Genomic DNA, 19361 nt, shown 5'->3' on the forward strand with positions numbered 1-19361 from the left:
TCAAATCATGTTCTCTTTGGAAAAGATATCTCACTATGAACAAATGTTATCTATGACAAAGAACACCTTGTGTGAACTGAAAAGAGAACTTAGTGAGTTAACTGATATTTTTGAAGATCTGGAGGAATTAAATGATCTCATAATCAATGGATTCTTCAATAATGAGAAGGAATTCTTAATAGATGCTCTGAGAAAGCTCTACAATGACTACAAAACTTCTTATGAGAATTTATTCTTGTGTTTTAAGAAGGATAACTAGGGTTTGGAATAACAGATATTGTGATTACACATAGCTATTGCTAGCGATTTCCATCTTGCAATGTTATTTATTTATTTATTTAAATTCTAAGTTATTTGGAAGATGATTTTGCAGTATTAATCTTTATGGTTTTATGTATTGCAAAAATATTATGGGATATGCGTGTTTACAGCCATGAACTATGATTATCTCATATGTCAAAAGTTAAGTCTATTATATCTTTATGCAAATATTAATAAAAGATAGAATGAACTTTTGAATATTTCGCAGTATTGATCTTTCCCTAATCCACTTCTATGTGAAAGTATTGTATGGATCCGTAAGTTTTCTTATGTTAAGCGTTTTCGATTAAATTAATCATTAAGGTTCTCTTGTGGTTAATTTATTCGAGTTTTCTGGATACAAATTCATGTTTCATGTGATTTGTTAATGTCCAAAGAAATCCTTCTTTTCTCGTAAAAGTACGGTCGCTCTTGTTGTTCTTTCGGGAATGACATTTTATGGGGGAGAGTTCTTAATTGAACTTGTGATTAATTACAAAATCATTATGGGGAGTGCGGTTGTGGAATATTGTAGGAGTTATGTTGTATCGTTATAAACTCCTTGATGAATACACTAAGTTTTGACTATGTGAAATCATCGAAACAAAGTTGATGTGTTCTCTTTTAGTCATGAATAATCTCTTTGAGAATTTCATTATGATCCCGCTAGTTTTCGTACCTTTGCCAATTTATATTGACAAAAACGGGGAGAATTATTTTGTAGTCCACACTACATACACATGGTTTACGGATCATTATGTAAGGGGGAGTGGTTTTCATTGTGAGATGGAGTATTGACTAATGGGGAGTGATACATATCACTGAGGTATTATTGTCAAAGTTGTGATATAATTGAAATTTGATGCTGTGTAATAATACTATGACACTGTATAACAATAATTGAGAACATCTATTTTCTTATTGTTATGGATACGGATTTTCAACAACAATGATGCCGAGTTGAACACGTTCAGATTCACTGGAGTAATTGGAGTGACGAAGAACTCAATGAATATTGAAGAACCAAGGAAATCAAGTATGTTGGATGAGAAGCTACCAAGTTTATTTATTTTGTAATCCATATGTATTGATAGTTTTTCACTAAAATTGACAAAGAGCGAGATTGTTAAAGCACTGCTCGGTCGAACTCGCAAGCGTTGCTATCTCAAGATTTTTTGTCAAAAGTTTAGGTGATCAAAACTGTAAGTCTTGATTTCTAGTCTACTTATATCTATGTCTCGAATTAGGATAGAATGTGTAGTTGAGATTTAGACTTCACGACGTTCATCGATTGAAGACGAAGATCTACTGAGGAGAGCTTGGAGGAACTTCATCAACAAAAGGTATGTGGAGACTAAAACTTATCAATCACTCAGAAGTCTATTTTATTTTATCTCCTATTGAGACTAAGTCGTATAGCCATATAGACTTTTATATTATACACATTTGATATTTCGAGCTGAGTTTAACTCGCTTATATCTTTCTCGAAATGTGTGTTGGAAAGATTTTTGCTTTATCTACGTTCATCATTATTCTTGATGAGTTTAGTTGGAAGCAATTTATTCGTTGAAAACTAAATAATTAGTCAAAAGATGATCATGTGAAAATTTCCTTGAAACATCTTACATGATTTGTGTGAGACAGTCATTTGATGTAGATTCGGAATATTTCATATTGATTAGATCACTTGAAAATTACTTATAAGCTAATAGTTTGTGTGAGACAACTATTGTCGCCTTCTAAGGATGTTTCAATGAATGAAATGGGAGTTTAGAACAAATAACCATTGTCTCGATATAACACAGTATGCATACCAGTATGCAAACAATTGTGGTGTGATTCAGGTCTGGGAACCAAGTTTGCATACCAGTATGCAAACGGTTTTAACTGTTAAAGTCCGGGAACCAAGTTTCCATACCAGTATGCGAACGGTTTCACCTGAGTTAGGTTCGAGACGACAATATGCATACCAGTTTGCAAACTGTCGGACGTGCCCAAAGTCTGGAACTTAAGTTTGCGTACCCGTTTACAAACTGAGTTGGTTAAAATTCTAAAATCGGTTAAGTATGATTTCATACTCATGAACAAATACATTTATAAATTAAGGAATGCAATATTTGCAAACCGTGGCTAAAATGTTCATGAACTGATTCTCTTGAATCAAATCCGATTTTGTTTCAATTGTGTCTTGTATAATTCTATGAAAATATAAACAATTGAACAACTCTATGAGTAAAACAATTAGATTCATTTGATTATCATTTGATCTAGAAGTGTTAGATGAATGTGGTTAATACAAAAGTGTTCACATGTCTAACTTCGGTTTACTATTGTTGAGCCAACTCAATATACAAGTTTATGTACGGTTACCCTATATCTAAATGAAGGTATATTTCATTTGTGTGTAACGAGCTAATACCATCTAACTGTGGAGAGATATTACTTTGGTTTTAACCAAACTTAGCTTGAATATTAAATCGGGATTTCATCTAACGGTGAATATTGATTGCTTTGTTTCAAATCCATCAAACCCTGATTTGAAGACTATATAAAGGAGAACTCTAGCAACTGGAAAACCCAATCCCCACACCTCATGTGTGATACTAGTTGCGGCTAGAGTCGATTCTCCTTTAAACTAGGTTGTTCCTAAAACCATTATAGGTTAAAGACTTAAGGACTTCATTGGGATTCTGAAGCCAGACCCAACTATTTTATCTGTAGTTGCGTGTTCTGATCTTACATGTTCTATCGTATTGAATACTATTTTCTCTAAGATTTGCCCGAGATTTATCTCCGATAGGTAAGATATAAACAGTAATCCTAAATCTCTTCGTCCCATTCTTTGTGATTCCACAATAACTTGTTCTATTACCATATAGTTAAGTTATTGTGAGGTGATTGATATTTCGAGGCTGTTCTTCGGGAATATAAGACCGGATTACCAATTGGTTCCTGTTCACCTTGATTTATCAAAAGACGGAACAAAAACTTCATAGGTATTTCTGTAGGAGACACATTTATCTATTAGAATAGACTTGTGGGAGACAAATTTGTTTATAAAGTCTTCGACTTTGGGCCGTATCAACTCTTAGTTGGGGGTGAGATCAACTAAGGGAATCTAGTGCATCATGAAGAGATTCAGAGACGTAAGGAACGCGACTGTACCTTAATCGGGTGAAACTTGGTTAGGGCTCAACTACATTACAGTCTGAAGTTAACTTGTAGTAGGCTAGTGTCTGTAGCGGCTTAATACAATGTGTGGTTGTCAAATCTGGACTAGGTCCCGGGGTTTTTATGCATTTGTGGGTTCCTCGTTAACAAAACTTCTGGTGTCTGTGTTGTTTCTTTTCCGCATTATATTTGTTTATATAATTGAAATATCATAGGTTGTGCGTAGTTCAATCGATTGGTAAATCCAACCTTTGGTTGTTGATTGAAATTGATTGACACTTGAACATTGGTATTTGGTACCGTTCAATTTGTTTCTCATAATAATCAGTGTCACGGATTTCTATCTGTGGCTCGTCCACTATTAAAAGTAATTCTAGGTCACCCCTTATCTAAATATTTATTTTAATACCAACATTACCCTCCTGATTATTTTTGTATAATGATTAGTTAGTGTGATTAATCATTGATTAAGGTTAAATTAATAGATTGTTTTTTTTTTAAAGAAGTAGAATTATTGAGTGACTAAAGTGATACAAGAAGAAGAAGATGGAGAAAAAAATTATTTTGAGATGGGTGAATATGGAGAAAAAATATTCTTTGGGTAACGAAGTATGCTTGTAACTTAGTGAATGTTGCTGTAAATGGCCTAAAATATCTTCAAAATCAAAATTGTAACAAAATAATTTCAACCAGGTCAACAAAGTTCGGTTATATTATATGGAGAACATGTAACCGAACTTTCTGCAAATGCAGTTCGGTTAATAAATCCAAAATCACAGGCAACCGAGCCAGAGCTTTAATGGAGTTTTTGTTTGTTCGGCTAGCTGATGAAAAATCAAATGTAACCGAACTACTATGCTTGAGTTCACAGAGTTTTGTTCAGTTCAGTCGACTCGACCACGTTGTAACCGAACTTTAAACAATAAAGTTCGGTAAGTTCGCAATTTATTTATTTTTGCGATTAAACGGAACTGAACATTTGGCTATATAGAGAAGAGTTCGGTTTTGAAATTATTTTTGCGAGTTAACCGAAGTCATTATATAGGTCTTCAGCGTAAAGTTCGGTTAGGATTTTATTTTTTTTTGGCGATTAAACCGAACACAATATTTGGCTATATAGAGAAGAGTTCGGTTTTGAAATTATTTTTGCGACTCAACCGAACTCAGGTGTTCGGTTAGGCAAAAAAAATTCTTAGCCGAAGTGTTCTTCGTGTTTTTCGTTTTTAAAAGTTCGGTTGTAAAATTAGGGTTTTTTTTCAAAATTTTCCTAACCGAACTTACTACTGTAACTTCCAAATTCAACATATTTTGATGACTACGACTCAAAATTTCAATCAAAAACGAATTAGAAGTAATGAGTTTGTGGGAAAATATTTATGGACAGGTTTGTTTATAAAAGATTGATTAATCGACGGTGAAAATTCAATGAATCGACGATGATGCAAATTTGATGATTTTGATTAGACTTGTATATGATCTGGTTTAGATGATCATAAATTGATGAAGAAGAGAAGAAGAAAAATTGTAAAATAGAGGAAGAAGAAGTTATAATTTTAATCAGGTAAAAGGGTAAACTAATCATCTCCACCTTTTAGGACACCCTTTATAATTATAGGAAAGGTGGTCTAATCAAATTATGGTCCCCAAAAAACCCATGGTTCCCAAAAAAAAAAAAAAAAAAAAAAAAAAAAGGTTCCATGTAACCCACAAGACGCTATACGCACCGGGCTTGTTCACTCAAGCCCCATTATGAAATTCCTTTCTTCAGCACAACGGTCGGTATCATCCAGCTGCCGTTCTAGTACCTACTGTAACCCACCACGTACGCACTTTCTCGATGCGTGGTATCATCACATCAAATCTCAGCCGTAAATTCCAAAACGAGCCTAAAACGCGTAAATGTCGTGTCACATATTTATTTTGTGACACTTGTGGACATCTATATCGTCATTTCTCTTTTGAAATTGAAAAACACCTCATGCCTTCATTTCTTTATTGAGAAACTCGATAGAATTTCAACTCTCAGACTCAAATAAACACACAAACAAAACAGTCCGCCAAAAAAGGTTTCGATTAAAACTAGGGTTTCAAATCACTGAAGAAATATGGATCAAGATGGTACAAACAAGAAACCAGAGATTAATACGGGTAAGGATAAGGATTCCTCATCAAATTATGCTTCATACCCTAAACTTGATCCAGAAGATATAAATCCTCCTCAAGAAAATTGGGACACTATAGCTGTAGGTCCTCCTCCATCAGAATCTCAAACTCCACCGGCAGCTAATCCTGCAGATTCGGTGGCTTCGGCACCAAAATCGGTGAAGTGGAGTGCTGAATTGACTCAGGAACAAGAAGCTCCTCCTCCTACGGTGTCTCAGGATAATACTGCTCATACTATGCCTCGTGAATCCAATCCTTATGTTAATAATCCTGCGCCACCTCCATCTTCCTCTGTTAAAAGTGAGTGTTGTTTTTTGTTTTTTGAGTTGATCTAAAATTAGGGTTTATATGGATTTGGGGTTGGGTTTGTGACTGATAATTTGTTGATATATTGAATTAGGTACTGTGGATACAATGAAGGATGTACTTGGGAAATGGGGGAAAAAGGTTGGCGAGACCGCTAAGAGAACTGAGGATCTGGCTGGAAACGTTTGGCAACATTGTAAGTTTAGTTTTGTTCGCTACAGATATTAGGCGATTGATATTTATGTGTGTGTAGTTTGTATATGATTCAAATCCTTCTTATGTAGCAAATAACTAGATCTTTTACACTTCAATTGAGCATAATGTTAGTAACCAAACCCTAATTCTATGAAATAAGCAATGGATGTGTTTTTGTATCTATTGAATTGAAAATAGTTTGTATGTTCGAAAGCTATTCTACATGAGCCCTCGGTGACTGAGTCCGTATTACGTTGCACAATGAAGTTCGTTGTCACAGGTACCTTGACGAGACTATTGGCAAGGGTTAGCTTTTATGCAGAAATCTGTCTAGTGAGAAGCTGACAAGTTTTGCTGTGAATCAACTGATTCAAGCATGTAGTTCATTAGCTTGACCACTCATTTTATTGAATGTTAATGTAGGAAGAAGATTGTGTAAATCATGGACTTTAAATTTGATTATGTAACTTATGTTCTGTGTGACTAATTTCTTGTTGACCTGTTTATATATGGATATGAATTAAGGTAATATTTGCCTTTTTTTGTTATTAGTGAAAACAGGACCTAGTGTTGCTGATGCTGCAATGGGTAGGATTGCACAGGGAACAAAGGTATTAGCAGAAGGTGGTTATGAGAAAATATTTCTACAAACTTTTGAATCAGTTCCAGAAGAGCAACTTCAAAAGACATTTGCTTGCTATTTATCAACTTCTGCTGGCCCAGTTATGGGAACTTTATATCTGTCCAATGCAAAACTTGCCTTTTGTAGTGACAGTCCTCTTTCATACAAAGTTGGAGAGCAAACTGAGTGGAGTTATTACAAGGTATTTTCATATTTATCCATTATCTCTATTTTTTTTTATCTTACTCTTTGGTATCACGCTGGATACTTTCTTGATAAAAGTCAATATGATAAGCTTTCCTAGCAATATGGTTATGATCTGGAACCCAAAATTTTAGATTAGATCCAGCATTGGTTTTTATTCCTATGTTATTATTCGTGCAACTTGGGTGTTGTAGGAGCCATCTCTGGCCCAACCATGTAGCAATGTCCAAAGCCAGCTTCTAGAGCAATTGCAGCAAAATTGCTTTAACCTCAACTGCAAAAAGATGCAGGATGTGGTGGCAATTAAACAGGCCTTAACGGGGCGGTAGGAGTCCAAAATTTCATTTGCGCTGGATACTTTCTCGATAAAAGTCAATAAGATAAACTTTCCTAGTGATATGGTTATGATCTGGAACCCAAAATTTAAGATTAGATCCAGCAATGGTTTTTCTCCCTATGGTATTATTGGTGCAACTTGGGTGTTGTAGGAGCCATCTCTGGCCCAAACACGCAATGTCCAAAGCCAGCTTCTAGAGCAATTGCAGCAGATTTTCTGTAACATCAACTGCAAAAAGATGCTGGATGTTGTGGCAGTTAAAAAGGTCCCTAATGGGGCAGTTTGACCCAGGCCTTAATGGCCTGCATCTTTTCTGGTCGAGGTAATCTTGCATTAATCTCTGCCAATCGTCTCAAGTTGGGCTCAACCATAGGCCTAAACTACTGAAACCCAAGTCTAGCATGAACCAAAGGCCAAACCTACATTTTCAATATTGCGTCGGGTTTTGGGTGCGCTGTTCTAGTGGGATGAGATTGTGGAAGATGTTCTCTCTTGTCGAAGTTGTAGTCACCAAAAATACTATATCCCGAATGTATTACTCTACCAAGAGCGAATAACAAATTTCTTCTATAACTAATACGTTCGAGTAAAACTTATAGGGTAATAATTTGGATGCTTTGAGATTGTCATTGCAGCGGACTCGGTCTTACAGGGCACCATGGGCCATGTACATCTGTGAAGAAGTCATGTAAGACAGTTGTATGCACGGCAGTTAGGTGTTCGATGTTGTTTTAATCTATACCTTTGCCCATTCCATGTCTTTTGTTCTGTTCCAATAAATCTCCTTCACCAATATACATTACGTAGCACCCTTTCTTTCATTCCTATCATTGAACATATGCTTAGATCATTTTCATACTTATAATTCTGACCTTGAAATGTACATAGGTGATAATGCCATTGCATCAGCTTAAAGCAGTTAATCCTTCAATAAGCAAAGGCAAACCTGCTGAAAAATACATCCAGGTTATCTCTGTTGACAGTCATGAGTTCTGGTTCATGGCCTTTGTAAACTATGACAATGCTGTTAAATGCCTAAAGGACGCTTTGCTAGCTCATCATCTACAGCCAGCATCACAGGTGTAACCTCCTCTATTCAAGATACCAGCTCTTCACATTATGACACCCCTACTGTAAGTAACGGTTAATACATGATTTTATCTTATGCCAACATGGAGTATTTGAAAAGAAACAAGATGGGACTGTGTTTTTTTACTTGGTGGATCTGATGTATGGTGTTCTTATATTGATGAAATCTCCGGATTATAGAGTTTATTCTGTGAAATATCTTGTTGAGAATCTGTTTTCTTATTTTGAATTCTACAATTATAGTTCATACTGTACCTTAAATTTGTTAGTTATAGTCACCTCAAACTGCTAGTTTATACCATATACTTAGATTTATTTGTTCCTTTGCAGTTGAGATTTATTTCGGTTTTAACATTGTTAGCCTGCTTGTTCTTGTGGCTTTTCTTATGATCTGAGTTTAGCCCAGAGCCAAATTGTTTAAACTATTGTTTAAACTCTCTTCATTAACTAACTGATAAAAGTGGGAGATATTGTGAAACTATTGTTTTCTCACAATCGGTAGAAGTTTTGATAAACACCTTATAGAAAAACTTAGTCCAACAACTTGGTGGTAGAATTTTGATATGGTATAGTTTTTTTCTTATCCCTGTTGATTGCAATACGGTAATATTACTGGTAGGCTGTTATATGTATGTCGTCAGATTGGGGAAATGACACCAGTCATGAGCAACTAGTCTCTGATTGATGGTTACAGTACCCTGAAAAGGAGGAACAGGAGTTGCCTATGAGTAGATCGAGGAACAAAAGCTTTTACGATCTCTCGATTCTCTCCTCATATCCATTCAATTCTTTTGGTTGTTTTCTTCACCTGCATCCTGACCCACTTGATAAATGCTGTATAGGTGCCCGGATGATGACCCACAGTACTTCATGTCTCATTTCCTTCGTCCAATTATTCCAAATTACATTAATTGCCCCTTGATATATATATATATATATACTCTTTAGTGTCAGCAGGAAAGATGCTTCACTCTGAGCTTCCCCACTGATTCTAGTCATGAAAATACATTCCAGTAACCGGAAGGAACTGAAATCTGAAAGAGGTAAGCAATGATGAGATAGAGAGAGAGTGTGTGTTTTAATTATGTGATAAAGGGAGACATCTTTTCTTTGATCGAAAGCTTTTTACAGCCAAACCATTGTTGGTGGGGTGGTGGGTGGGTATGTCAGTAAGGGATAGCATACAGATGGCTTTCTTTCTCGCTCAGGCAGAGAGGCCGGACGCAATACAATTGGGGAGTTCCTTAAAATAAAGTTGTTGCAAAATCACAAGCAACTTTAAGAGAAGTGTGGTGCAGAGAAGAAACACATAAATACATGCCTGTACCGGGTGTGTTGTTTCCACTTCCACCTTGTTATATAGACACACAATCTGTTTGTGGGTATCTCTCGGTCTCTGCCCCCTGCGACTATCTTTATATCTACGGACCAATTTTTCAGACCAAATGTGGTCCATCAAGTGTACACAAATTAACCCTATGTTTGGACCATGTTATTTTTTTGTTTACTGGGGGCATGAAGGCGTGGGGTCATATGGGTTTGCTGTTGTTTTGAAACTTTAAATGCTATGGTCAAATATATATATTGATGATGATAAAGAAGATAAAAGGCTGTTAAAAGACTTGAAAAACTCAGAAAGAGGAGAGGAGAATAGAAATGGAAATCGGTGAATAGAAATGGAAATGAAAGGGGAGTCGATGACCCACTGACTTTCTATCTCGTATTGTCAACGTCAATCTCTTTATTTTCTCCCCAAAACCCCATCACTCTCTGCATATACCAGTAGCAGTATCTCTCTCTTCTATTTCACTAGAATACTATTTATAATTTTATATACATCTTCATAACTTGGAATATGTGTACGGTTAAGATCTCTAATTAGGATCTCTGGTTTACATTTAGACACTAGATAAGATAAAAGTTGTGAAGGAAGGGGAACAGTATGACTGGCATGGCATCTATTATTGAATCTTCTTTTAGTGTAGAAACAAACAAGTGCATCCAATATTTAATCCAAGCGTATACAGAACTGTTCAAGTTTATTATTGATACTATTCAAAGTGAACTACGATTTGGTTACTGTTTGTATATATATACTTTTAATGAAGCAAATGGGGTTGGTATGTGCTTTGACTGGTCTTTCTACGGTGGCAGCCACCACTTCCCAGAGGTCCATGGATTAGCCGGATTAACTTAGTACTGGTGTACAGTAGACTAAAACCGTAAACAATGGTCTGTATATATGTGGGCCTAGGTGACATGGTGATGACCTCACTTCACACAGTAAAGTCTCGTGCAACAAGCTCATATGGAAAAACGAACAAGTTAAGTGGTGGTAAGTGGTAACGGTGGTGTGTGCAATACTACTAGTACAGTAAAACACGACAGCAGAATTAGCAGCGGTGGAGTGCAGTACTGTTAGCGTGTGGCAGAGGTTCACAAATCACAACACCACTCCATCATCATCATCCTCGATCCATCCATCTCTCTGACTCTCTCTCATTTTCATCTTTTTCTCTCTCTTTCCCTCTTGTCCGATAGCTCTCTCTCTCTCTGATATGAGAGGCGTCAGCTTAATTTGACAGGCTTAACTGACTACGCGTACGGTGTCAGAATGGGTGTCTCGTCAGACTTTGAGAGAGAGATGATAAGCTGCTACTGCCATTCATAAATGGCTTTGGGCTTTAGCTAGGTTGGACTCTGGACTCGTTTTGTGTAACTGAGTTAAGTACCCCTACGTATTCATTCGGTATGAGATTCTCTGTAGTCTTATTCCGAATATCATTTTCCTTGATAGGGGACATTAACCCTTTTAGTTTAGCTTTAAGATAAGACCACACTAATGATGAGATTATCATATAATTTTCATCTCATTAATTAATCGAAAAAGCGTTTTTCTGTTTGAACGGTGAATTGGTCTGAAATCTGAATCACAAAGAGCCAAGCAACAGTACGCAACTTTTTGTTAATCTAGCAAAGAAACAGAATCCTCGTCTTGCTCATTCAGTCGATTGATAACAAAAGCTTAAAACCTTGTGTAAGTACCGAAAAATGTGAGGGATCACCAAAGGGCAACTACTAGCTAAGTCTGGGCAAGTAGTGAACTTACAGGCAGCCGAAAGGGTGTTCAGACTTCAGAGAAGGCAACCTGTGACCTAACGTTTCACGAGTGTTTAGCATAGCAACAGGATACTAATACAAACAAATGTCTTTAGAAAAGAGATTAGCATTACTTGTTAATCCCTAGCTTACACGTATTGTAATGTAACGTACACATTCTGTTTTCATACCTTACACGTAGGTGGTCGTCAGCTAGCAGGATAGGTAATTGAAAATTTCGTTTTGTCTTAAACTCTTGTGGATGGATTATTAGGCCTAGGTGTGGAGGGCATTAACTTTTCTTATCCTTTATGTAATTAATGCAAACACGAAAACAATGACCTAATCAGTCACCTGCATCATATGCACAAGTGCATGGATGGATTTGCTATTTATTACTATTAATTAATTAATCAGGAGTAGTATATAGTATTATTACTACTACTTCAATCAGTACTAATCAGTACTCTCCACTAGCTGGTCAGTCAGCAGTGAAGTCAGTCATTGACATCACCACAGTGAACAAAAGAAGCATCAATGTAGTATAAACCTACACGTGAGTGCATGAGTGGTTTGGGGATGATAATAATCTCTAACAAATTAACGTCACTTCTTTGTTTCAAACCTTGTTTTCCCAACCCATAGGTAAGTACTCTGAAAAACCATTAAATATTATACTACAATATTTAAAGGGATTAACGGTGCTGGTTAGTAGAAAAACATGGAGGTGGATGTTGCTCGATCGGATTGCAGAAAACATCGTATGAGATCCTAGAAGGGGGTCACTAATGTCGGAGATCAAGGGCACTACGTTATATGGGGGCCGAGTGTGATAAATGCCGACATCTTTCATTTTATTTTCATTCTAGGAGGAAACAATGTCTAGTGTCCGCGATAGGAGAGCTTTTTCAGTCACTTCACAGTAATCCATATGCAGTTTCCCTTTCGGCTATACCAATATTCTTCAACCGAGCCAGCCCCACTAAATCCACTGATAATCTTAAACACCATACTGACTCGGGGGATTAAAATAAAGTACTCTACTAAAACGTCGGCAAGAGTACAAATTATTCTCACTAAACCAGAAAGTTCACCTGCCGGACCAGGATAGTGATGGGATTAAAAACTCCGTAACAAAAGTGATCTCAATCATCGCTAGGATTAGTTTGTATATGTTGTATGAACACATGCTACGTGGTACGTAAAAGTGGAAATGCAGAATCACCATTAATATGTTTTCTTTCTTTCTTCTGTGTATGATGTATACATCAGCTTTTGTTACCCATTGACTCCGCACAGTAAATAAAAAGTAAAACACAAGGAATCCAATACATTTTATTTTGACTTGGGTTGGTGTAAACTGTAAAGTAAACTCGACATAGAGAGAAAATGGCTATCAAGAAACAAAATAGGGTTAGCAACCAGCAATCTGCATTTAACATATATATACGACTAGTTAACCTCAAAATTTAAGGCATGCGTAAAAAAAGTTAAATTTTGTGTTGATTTTTTTATCTGTCGGTGGAAATTTGGATACAAACGGCATACAGAAATGTCACTGACGCCATTTCACCACATCTTTATGACTAACTAGTGGAGAATTAATGGTAATCCTCAGTCATGGACAAGTCTCAGGGAAAATACAATGGGGATAATGAAGTTGAGCAAAATCTTTTCTATGTAATTTTGACTCTATGTTTTGCTCATAAGCATTTTGTCTAACAACATTACACCGACCATTATCCAAAATTCATTTAAGTTAACTAGATTCTATAAACGTCGTTTATATTTCCTACCGGGTGGTTATGATTTGGTTGATAAATAAATGATTAGTCAATTTAGATCATAAAACATAAAACGTTAAATGGCTCTTCTCAGGATAGACTTCATAAGATTTTCATGGTAAATATTATAACACGTACGTAGTAGCATTTTGGTTTAGGAACGGGGTTTACTTTGGGGGGCCTAGCCAAGAGTTGAGTTAGTGAGTGAGTTAGAGAGAGACAGAGAGGCTAGCTAGGGTTTATTTAAGAAACAAACGAAAGAGGTGAATTAAACTTTTGGGGTACAGCTAAGCTAACTAGTTAGCAGAGAGCAGTAGTGCAGAGATATTGATAGCCACAATACTACTACTACTATCCTCCAATATTTCTTATCTTCTTCCCATCAAAATTACCAAAAACATAATCTCCTTTCATCATTTATCATCTAAAAAAACCTGTTGATCTTTTTTTTTCTTAAGATCAACTGGTAATGTGAAATAACTGCTCTTTATCCTAGAGAGAGAAAGTTGAGTTTGATAAGATAGACTCAAACATAGAGCTAGAAATGGATTTCGATGACGATGATGATCAAGAAGAAGAGCTAGAAGACGAAGAAGCCGCAGAAATGGGCATGTCAACACCACTATCTAGACCCAAAGTTGTTAACAGTAGTAACTTGGGAAGTGCTGTTGGTACTGTTGCTGGAGGAGGTGACACCTCAGTTGGCGGTGGAGGGTTATTAAGAAAACTAAGTGGTGGCAATAATGGAGGTGCATCAAGTAGCTCGATGCTGATGCCTTGTAGTAATATAAGATACAGAGAATGCTTAAAGAATCACGCAATTGGTGTTGGTGGACATGCAGTAGATGGATGCGGTGAGTTTATGCCGGCAGGAGATGATGGAACTCTAGATGCACTGAAATGTGCTGCTTGTAACTGTCACCGCAACTTTCATCGTAAAGAAGTTACTGAAGGTGGGGGTAACGAAGCCGCTTCGAGCAGTTTGCATCACCACCATCATCATCCGCATCCACATCATCATCATCATCAACATCATCCATTTACTCCTCAGTATTACAGGCCACCAGGTAATTACATACCAATTGTTACACCACATAGCAGACCACTAGCTCTGCCTTCAACTTCCGGGGGAGGAGGACATAGTATTGATATGCAAGATGATGATGTTTCTAACCCTAGTGGTGGTGGGGGAATGGGAGGTGGAAGCTCTTCAAGTAAGAAAAGGTTTAGAACTAAGTTTACACAAGAACAAAAAGATAAAATGTTAGGGTTTTCAGAGAGATTAGGGTGGAGAATACAGAAACACGATGAAGCTGCGCTTCAGCAGTTCTGTAATGAGCTTTGTATCAAGAGACAAGTTCTCAAGGTCTGGATGCATAACAACAAGCACACCCTTGGTAAGAAACCCTAGTTGATTAAGTTACGTAGCTAGCATTTTTATCTCTCTGATTCCAAATCCCAACTCTACTAATAATTGAGTAGTGATGATGATCATAATATTGCTTGCTTAATTCTTATTCTTCTTCTTCTTCTAAGCTAGCTAGGCTAGCTAGTGAGTATGCATCAAGGTAGACAGTATGTTTATAGGACCGCTTTCAACTGCATTGCCCCCACCCTGTAAACTACATAAATGGTCGGATTATTATTGTGTACGAACTGAGATCATGGCTGCTGGAAGGTGGTTAATATATGCTCCTGCATCATGGTGATCATATCAAGGGATCTTTCCACGATCGATCATAGTTAGGTTTTGCTTTCTGTTAATTTCTAGCTCTATGGAGGTTCATTAGTTTCTGTTTGTTTTCCTAATTTGTATTGTTCAATGAATTAGTATTTGATTAGCGGTGTTGTTGTTGTTGGATGTTGTTGTAATAATTCTTAACATGCACTGCGTAGATCAATTAATTAATTAATTATTATTAATTTGTTGATTGAGTAAGTTACTGTTTTACTAGCCTATGTTCTTACATATATATAAATCCAAGCAACCAAAGATGTAATCTCATTGCATGCGCGATATCTATCTATTTTTGAAGAGTATCACTTTCTTGCTCTAAAGTCAAATTAAAGTGATACTGCTCCTCCTTCCACTGAGTTCTGTTCCTTTCCTTGTTGTCAAGAAAAAGAGAAGAGTTTTGTTCCTTTTCATGGGGCTCTAAACTCTAATAAAAACCTGAAACTTGTCAATACAACACCGACGAGTGCTACATGTGTTTAGGCCGATTAGGAACATTCTAATTAAGGGGATGGGATTGGAGATTGTATACAAGACATGTTGGGAAATGATGGGAGTAGGTGAATGCGTGTGCCATCGCTACTGCTGCAAAACTGATACTAATCACAGTGGTGACAAGCTATAAGCTAGCTCTAGCTAGCTAGTGAGTTTTATAGGAGGAGGAAGTGATGAATAATGGAATGCACCTCTTTTCCTCTTTTATTTCCACGCTGATCTCATGACTTTGATTCATTAATTGACCTCTCTTTCTCTCTTCTGATATTTCGTACAAACCCCTTTCATTAATGCCCTCATCTTTGTGTTTTCCCTTTCCTTTCCTGTCCTGTCCTTTTATTTTCTTTGATCATATATATTTTTTCTGTCTGTGCTTTTTTGATTTTTCATTTGTTGAACTAGTATTTCAGTTGATCGTAATAAAATACGTTCAGCAGGAGGAAGGAAAAAGCGATAGCTGATTGCGCACAATCGTTTTCGTTTGATTCGTGTGTCTTTGTGCCTGTTTTGTTGGTGTGCATGTTTTTTTTTCCGAGTCATCACTTGGACTTAAATTGTTAGTGCTTAACTTTTAAACTAGTGGAGCACATATACTGGAACTTGTAGGTCCATTGGACAAACAAATACTAGAATGGGGAGAATCAGAGGATGCCAATATAGGGCCATAGAGGTTGTAAAATTGGATGGTATATATTCATCCAAATTTATTACTTGGGACTACGCATTTTTGGATCTCCATGGTTCACTCATACAACCTAGAGATTGATCCTCGGATAGACATTTAACCGCAAGATCGAATTTGAGAGACGGCTGTCGTGGTAAACTCGGACCAGATATACAATTCACATTTGATCTTGTTCCTTTCTTGGACCTTGTTTTTTATATATAAACAGTAGGAAATGTTTGGTCTTTGTCTTTAGTTTATGGTTTTCATAGGGGAAACAACATCCATTTCAGTAGTACATGGATGCGTAGATATTCACATATGGGTGATGGTGGTGGCCCTACGAAATAAGAAAAAAGGAGATCCAGATGATATTCTCTCCGGCCCACAACAATAATTTTGCAGTGCTCCAGCTGTAGTCCTGGACCATTATGATTATTTGCTTGTAGTCTTCTACTCTACCACACTCTCGTAGTTTACTTAGTTCTTACTTCTTACTAGTAACTTTTCTCTCTGGCTGGGCCAACAATCAGTCTCTCATGTTTTGGATGAGCATTTGGGATTCAGTCAGTGGATCTGATCCGGCCCATCCGTACATTAACAAAGGAAAATACAGACTAATTAAATTGGACTGATGCGGTCTTGAAAGTCCGTTGGATACATACATCGGCTAGAGTAATAAGGGTATATATGAAATTTTTGTAAAATACAGATTAATTATAACATAAAGTACTCCTAATTCTTTTGGGAAATGTTGCTTATGGTATTTAATTTTATTTGCAGGTCACAACATGGTATTTAATTCTGTTGCTTCGTTTCCTTCTCTACAATTATGTTGAATAGCACAACATGGGATTTGACGCATTCGATGTATGATTCCTTCAATCATTTCAGAGATATACCATGGAGCTTGCTTCGGAGTTTTGATGTGCATGAGATTTTCCGAATCCGTCTCAAATATAACTTTAGTGCAATTTCTTTCATTTATTGTTCTGGTTGCTAGCACTGTGGCCCTTTGTTAGAGAACTGCTCGGTCGAACTCGCAAGCGTCGTTATCTCAAGCTTGTTGTCAAGTTTAGTTGTCAAAACTATAAGCCTTGATTTCTAGTCTACTTATAGATAAGTCTCGTATTAGGATAGAAAGTGTATTTGAGCATTAGACTTCAGCGTTCATCGATTGAAGACGAAGAACTACTAAGGGGAGCTTGTGGAACTTCATCAACAAAAGGTATGCGGAGACTTGAACTCATCTATCACTCAAAAGTCTATCGACTCTATCTCTTATTTGAGACAAAAGTCGTATAGCTATATAGACTTCAATTATACACATTTGATATTTCGAGTTGAGTTTAACTTCTCGCTTACATATTTCTCGAAATATGTGATGGTAAGCCTTCGCTTTAACCAAGTTCATCTTATATTCTTGACGAAAATCAAAAGATGATCATGTGAAAGTCACCTGGTAACATCTTACATGATTTATGTGAGACAGTCATTTGATGTAGACTCGGAATGTTTCGTATTGATCATTCGATCACTTGAAAATTTCTTTGAAGCTAATAGTTTGTGTGAGACAACTATTCCCGTCTTCCGAGAATGTTTCAATGATTGAAATGGAGTTAAGAACACTTAACCATGATTGGATAAAGCATAGTATGCGTACTTGCATATATGTAATCCAAGTCCGAAAACCATAGTATGCATACGCGTATGCGTACTGGTTGGTTTAGTGAAAGTCCGGGAACCTTGTACGCATACCGGTACGCATACTGGCGTGAGGTTCAGGTCTGGGAATTTCTGCTGAGTTTGGAAGGTATGCGTGCCCGTTCGCATATTGGCGAACCCAAACTAAGTCCGACTACTTAGGTATGCGTACCCATTTGCATACTTGAGTAGGTTATCTTCTAAAATCGGTTTGTTCATGAACTAATTGAAAAAGCGGGGTCTAACAACCACAACCAATATTTCGCTTAACAATCTGTATAGACTAACTCCAATATACTTTAAAGAGAATCAACTAGACAGTCATACTCAATCTTAAGAAAAGTATATCAAAGAGTTATATCTCTATTTCTGAATTCAATCTGCAATCAAAAAAATAGGAATTTGCGAGCCCGATTGAATAAGAGAAATAACTTGGACGGTATCACAAACCAATATCCAAGTGTCAATCAATTCAATCAACAACTCAGAGGTCGAATTCAAGAATTGATTGAACTTAACGCACAACCTGTGATATTTTTATTATATAAAAAAATATAATGCGGAAAAGAAATAACACAGACACCAGAAATTTTGTTAACGAGGAAACCGCAAATACAGAAAAACACCGAGACCTAGTCCAGATTTGAACACCACACTGTATTAAGCCGCTACAAACACTAGCCTACTCCAATTTAACTTTGGACTGGAATGTAATTGATCCTTAACCAATCTTACACTGATCAAGGTACAGTAGCGTTCCTTACGCCTCTAGAACCACGCCGAATTCTGCGCAGTTGATTTCCTTAGCTGATCTCACCCACAACTAAGAGTTTCTACGAGCCTACAACCCAAAGTCGAAGACTTGATAAACTAACCTGTCTCATATAGAAAAGTCTATAGAATAGATAAATCTGCCTCCCGCAGATAGACTTATGAGTTTTGTTCCGTCTTTTGATAATTCAAGGTGAACAAGAACCAATTGATATACCAGACTTATATTCCCAAGAACAGCCTAGAAATATCAATCACCTCATAATAATCTTAATCGTATGGTAGCGAAACAAGACATTGTGGAATCACAAACGATGAGACGAAGATGTTTGTAACTACTTTTTATCTTACCTATCGGAGAATCAACCTCTAGCAAATATTAGATAAGATAATACTCAATACGATAGAACAGGGCAAGATCAGAACTCGCAACTACAGAGAAAATAGTTGGGTCTGGCTTCATAATCCTAATGAAGTCTTCAAGTCGCTAACTTACAGGGTTTCGTGAAAAATCTAAGGTTAAAGGAGAATCGACTCTAGTCGCAACTAGTATCACAAAGGAGGTGTGGGGATTAGGTTTCCCAGTTTCTAGAGCTCTCCTTTATATAGTCTTCAAAATCAGGGTTTGCAATCAATGCTACCTTGGTAACAAAGCATTCAATATTCACCGTTAGATGAAAACCTGATTAAACTCAAGCTAATATATTTAAACCGTTAGATC

At 36.7% G+C, this 19361-nt stretch overlaps 2 protein-coding genes across 2 annotated transcripts; both read left to right on the top strand.

Annotated features, from left to right (window-relative positions):
* Window positions 1–5428: 5428 nt before the first annotated feature.
* On the top strand, window positions 5429–8717 carry LOC113289426 (GEM-like protein 1). Its single transcript, XM_026538675.1, has 4 exons — window positions 5429–5935; window positions 6036–6137; window positions 6689–6960; window positions 8188–8717. Exons 1-4 carry the CDS (start codon window positions 5578–5580, stop codon window positions 8383–8385), a joined length of 930 nt encoding a protein of 309 aa, XP_026394460.1. The 5' UTR covers window positions 5429–5577; the 3' UTR covers window positions 8386–8717.
* A 4845-nt stretch (window positions 8718–13562) lies between these two features.
* LOC113286226 (zinc-finger homeodomain protein 2-like) lies at window positions 13563–15120 on the top strand. Its single transcript, XM_026534897.1, has one exon. It carries the CDS (start codon window positions 13816–13818, stop codon window positions 14680–14682), a length of 867 nt encoding a protein of 288 aa, XP_026390682.1. The 5' UTR covers window positions 13563–13815; the 3' UTR covers window positions 14683–15120.
* The last annotated feature ends 4241 nt before the right edge of the window (window positions 15121–19361 follow it).

The sequence above is a fragment of the Papaver somniferum genome, chromosome 6 (assembly GCF_003573695.1).
Source record: "Papaver somniferum cultivar HN1 chromosome 6, ASM357369v1, whole genome shotgun sequence".
Classification (NCBI taxonomy): Eukaryota; Viridiplantae; Streptophyta; class Magnoliopsida; order Ranunculales; family Papaveraceae; genus Papaver; species Papaver somniferum.

What these genes read in the sequence shown, in the direction of transcription:
- LOC113286226 (XM_026534897.1), top strand. Translation starts at nt 13,816, where the DNA reads ATGGATTTCGATGACGATGATGATCAAGAAGAAGAGCTAGAAGACGAA.
- LOC113289426 (XM_026538675.1), top strand. Translation starts at nt 5,578, where the DNA reads ATGGATCAAGATGGTACAAACAAGAAACCAGAGATTAATACGGGTAAG. An exon ending in TCCATCTTCCTCTGTTAAAA is followed by an intron (nt 5,936 to 6,035) that starts GTGAGTGTTGTT and finishes ATATTGAATTAG; the next exon opens with GTACTGTGGATACAATGAAG. An exon ending in TGGAAACGTTTGGCAACATT is followed by an intron (nt 6,138 to 6,688) that starts GTAAGTTTAGTT and finishes TTTTGTTATTAG; the next exon opens with TGAAAACAGGACCTAGTGTT.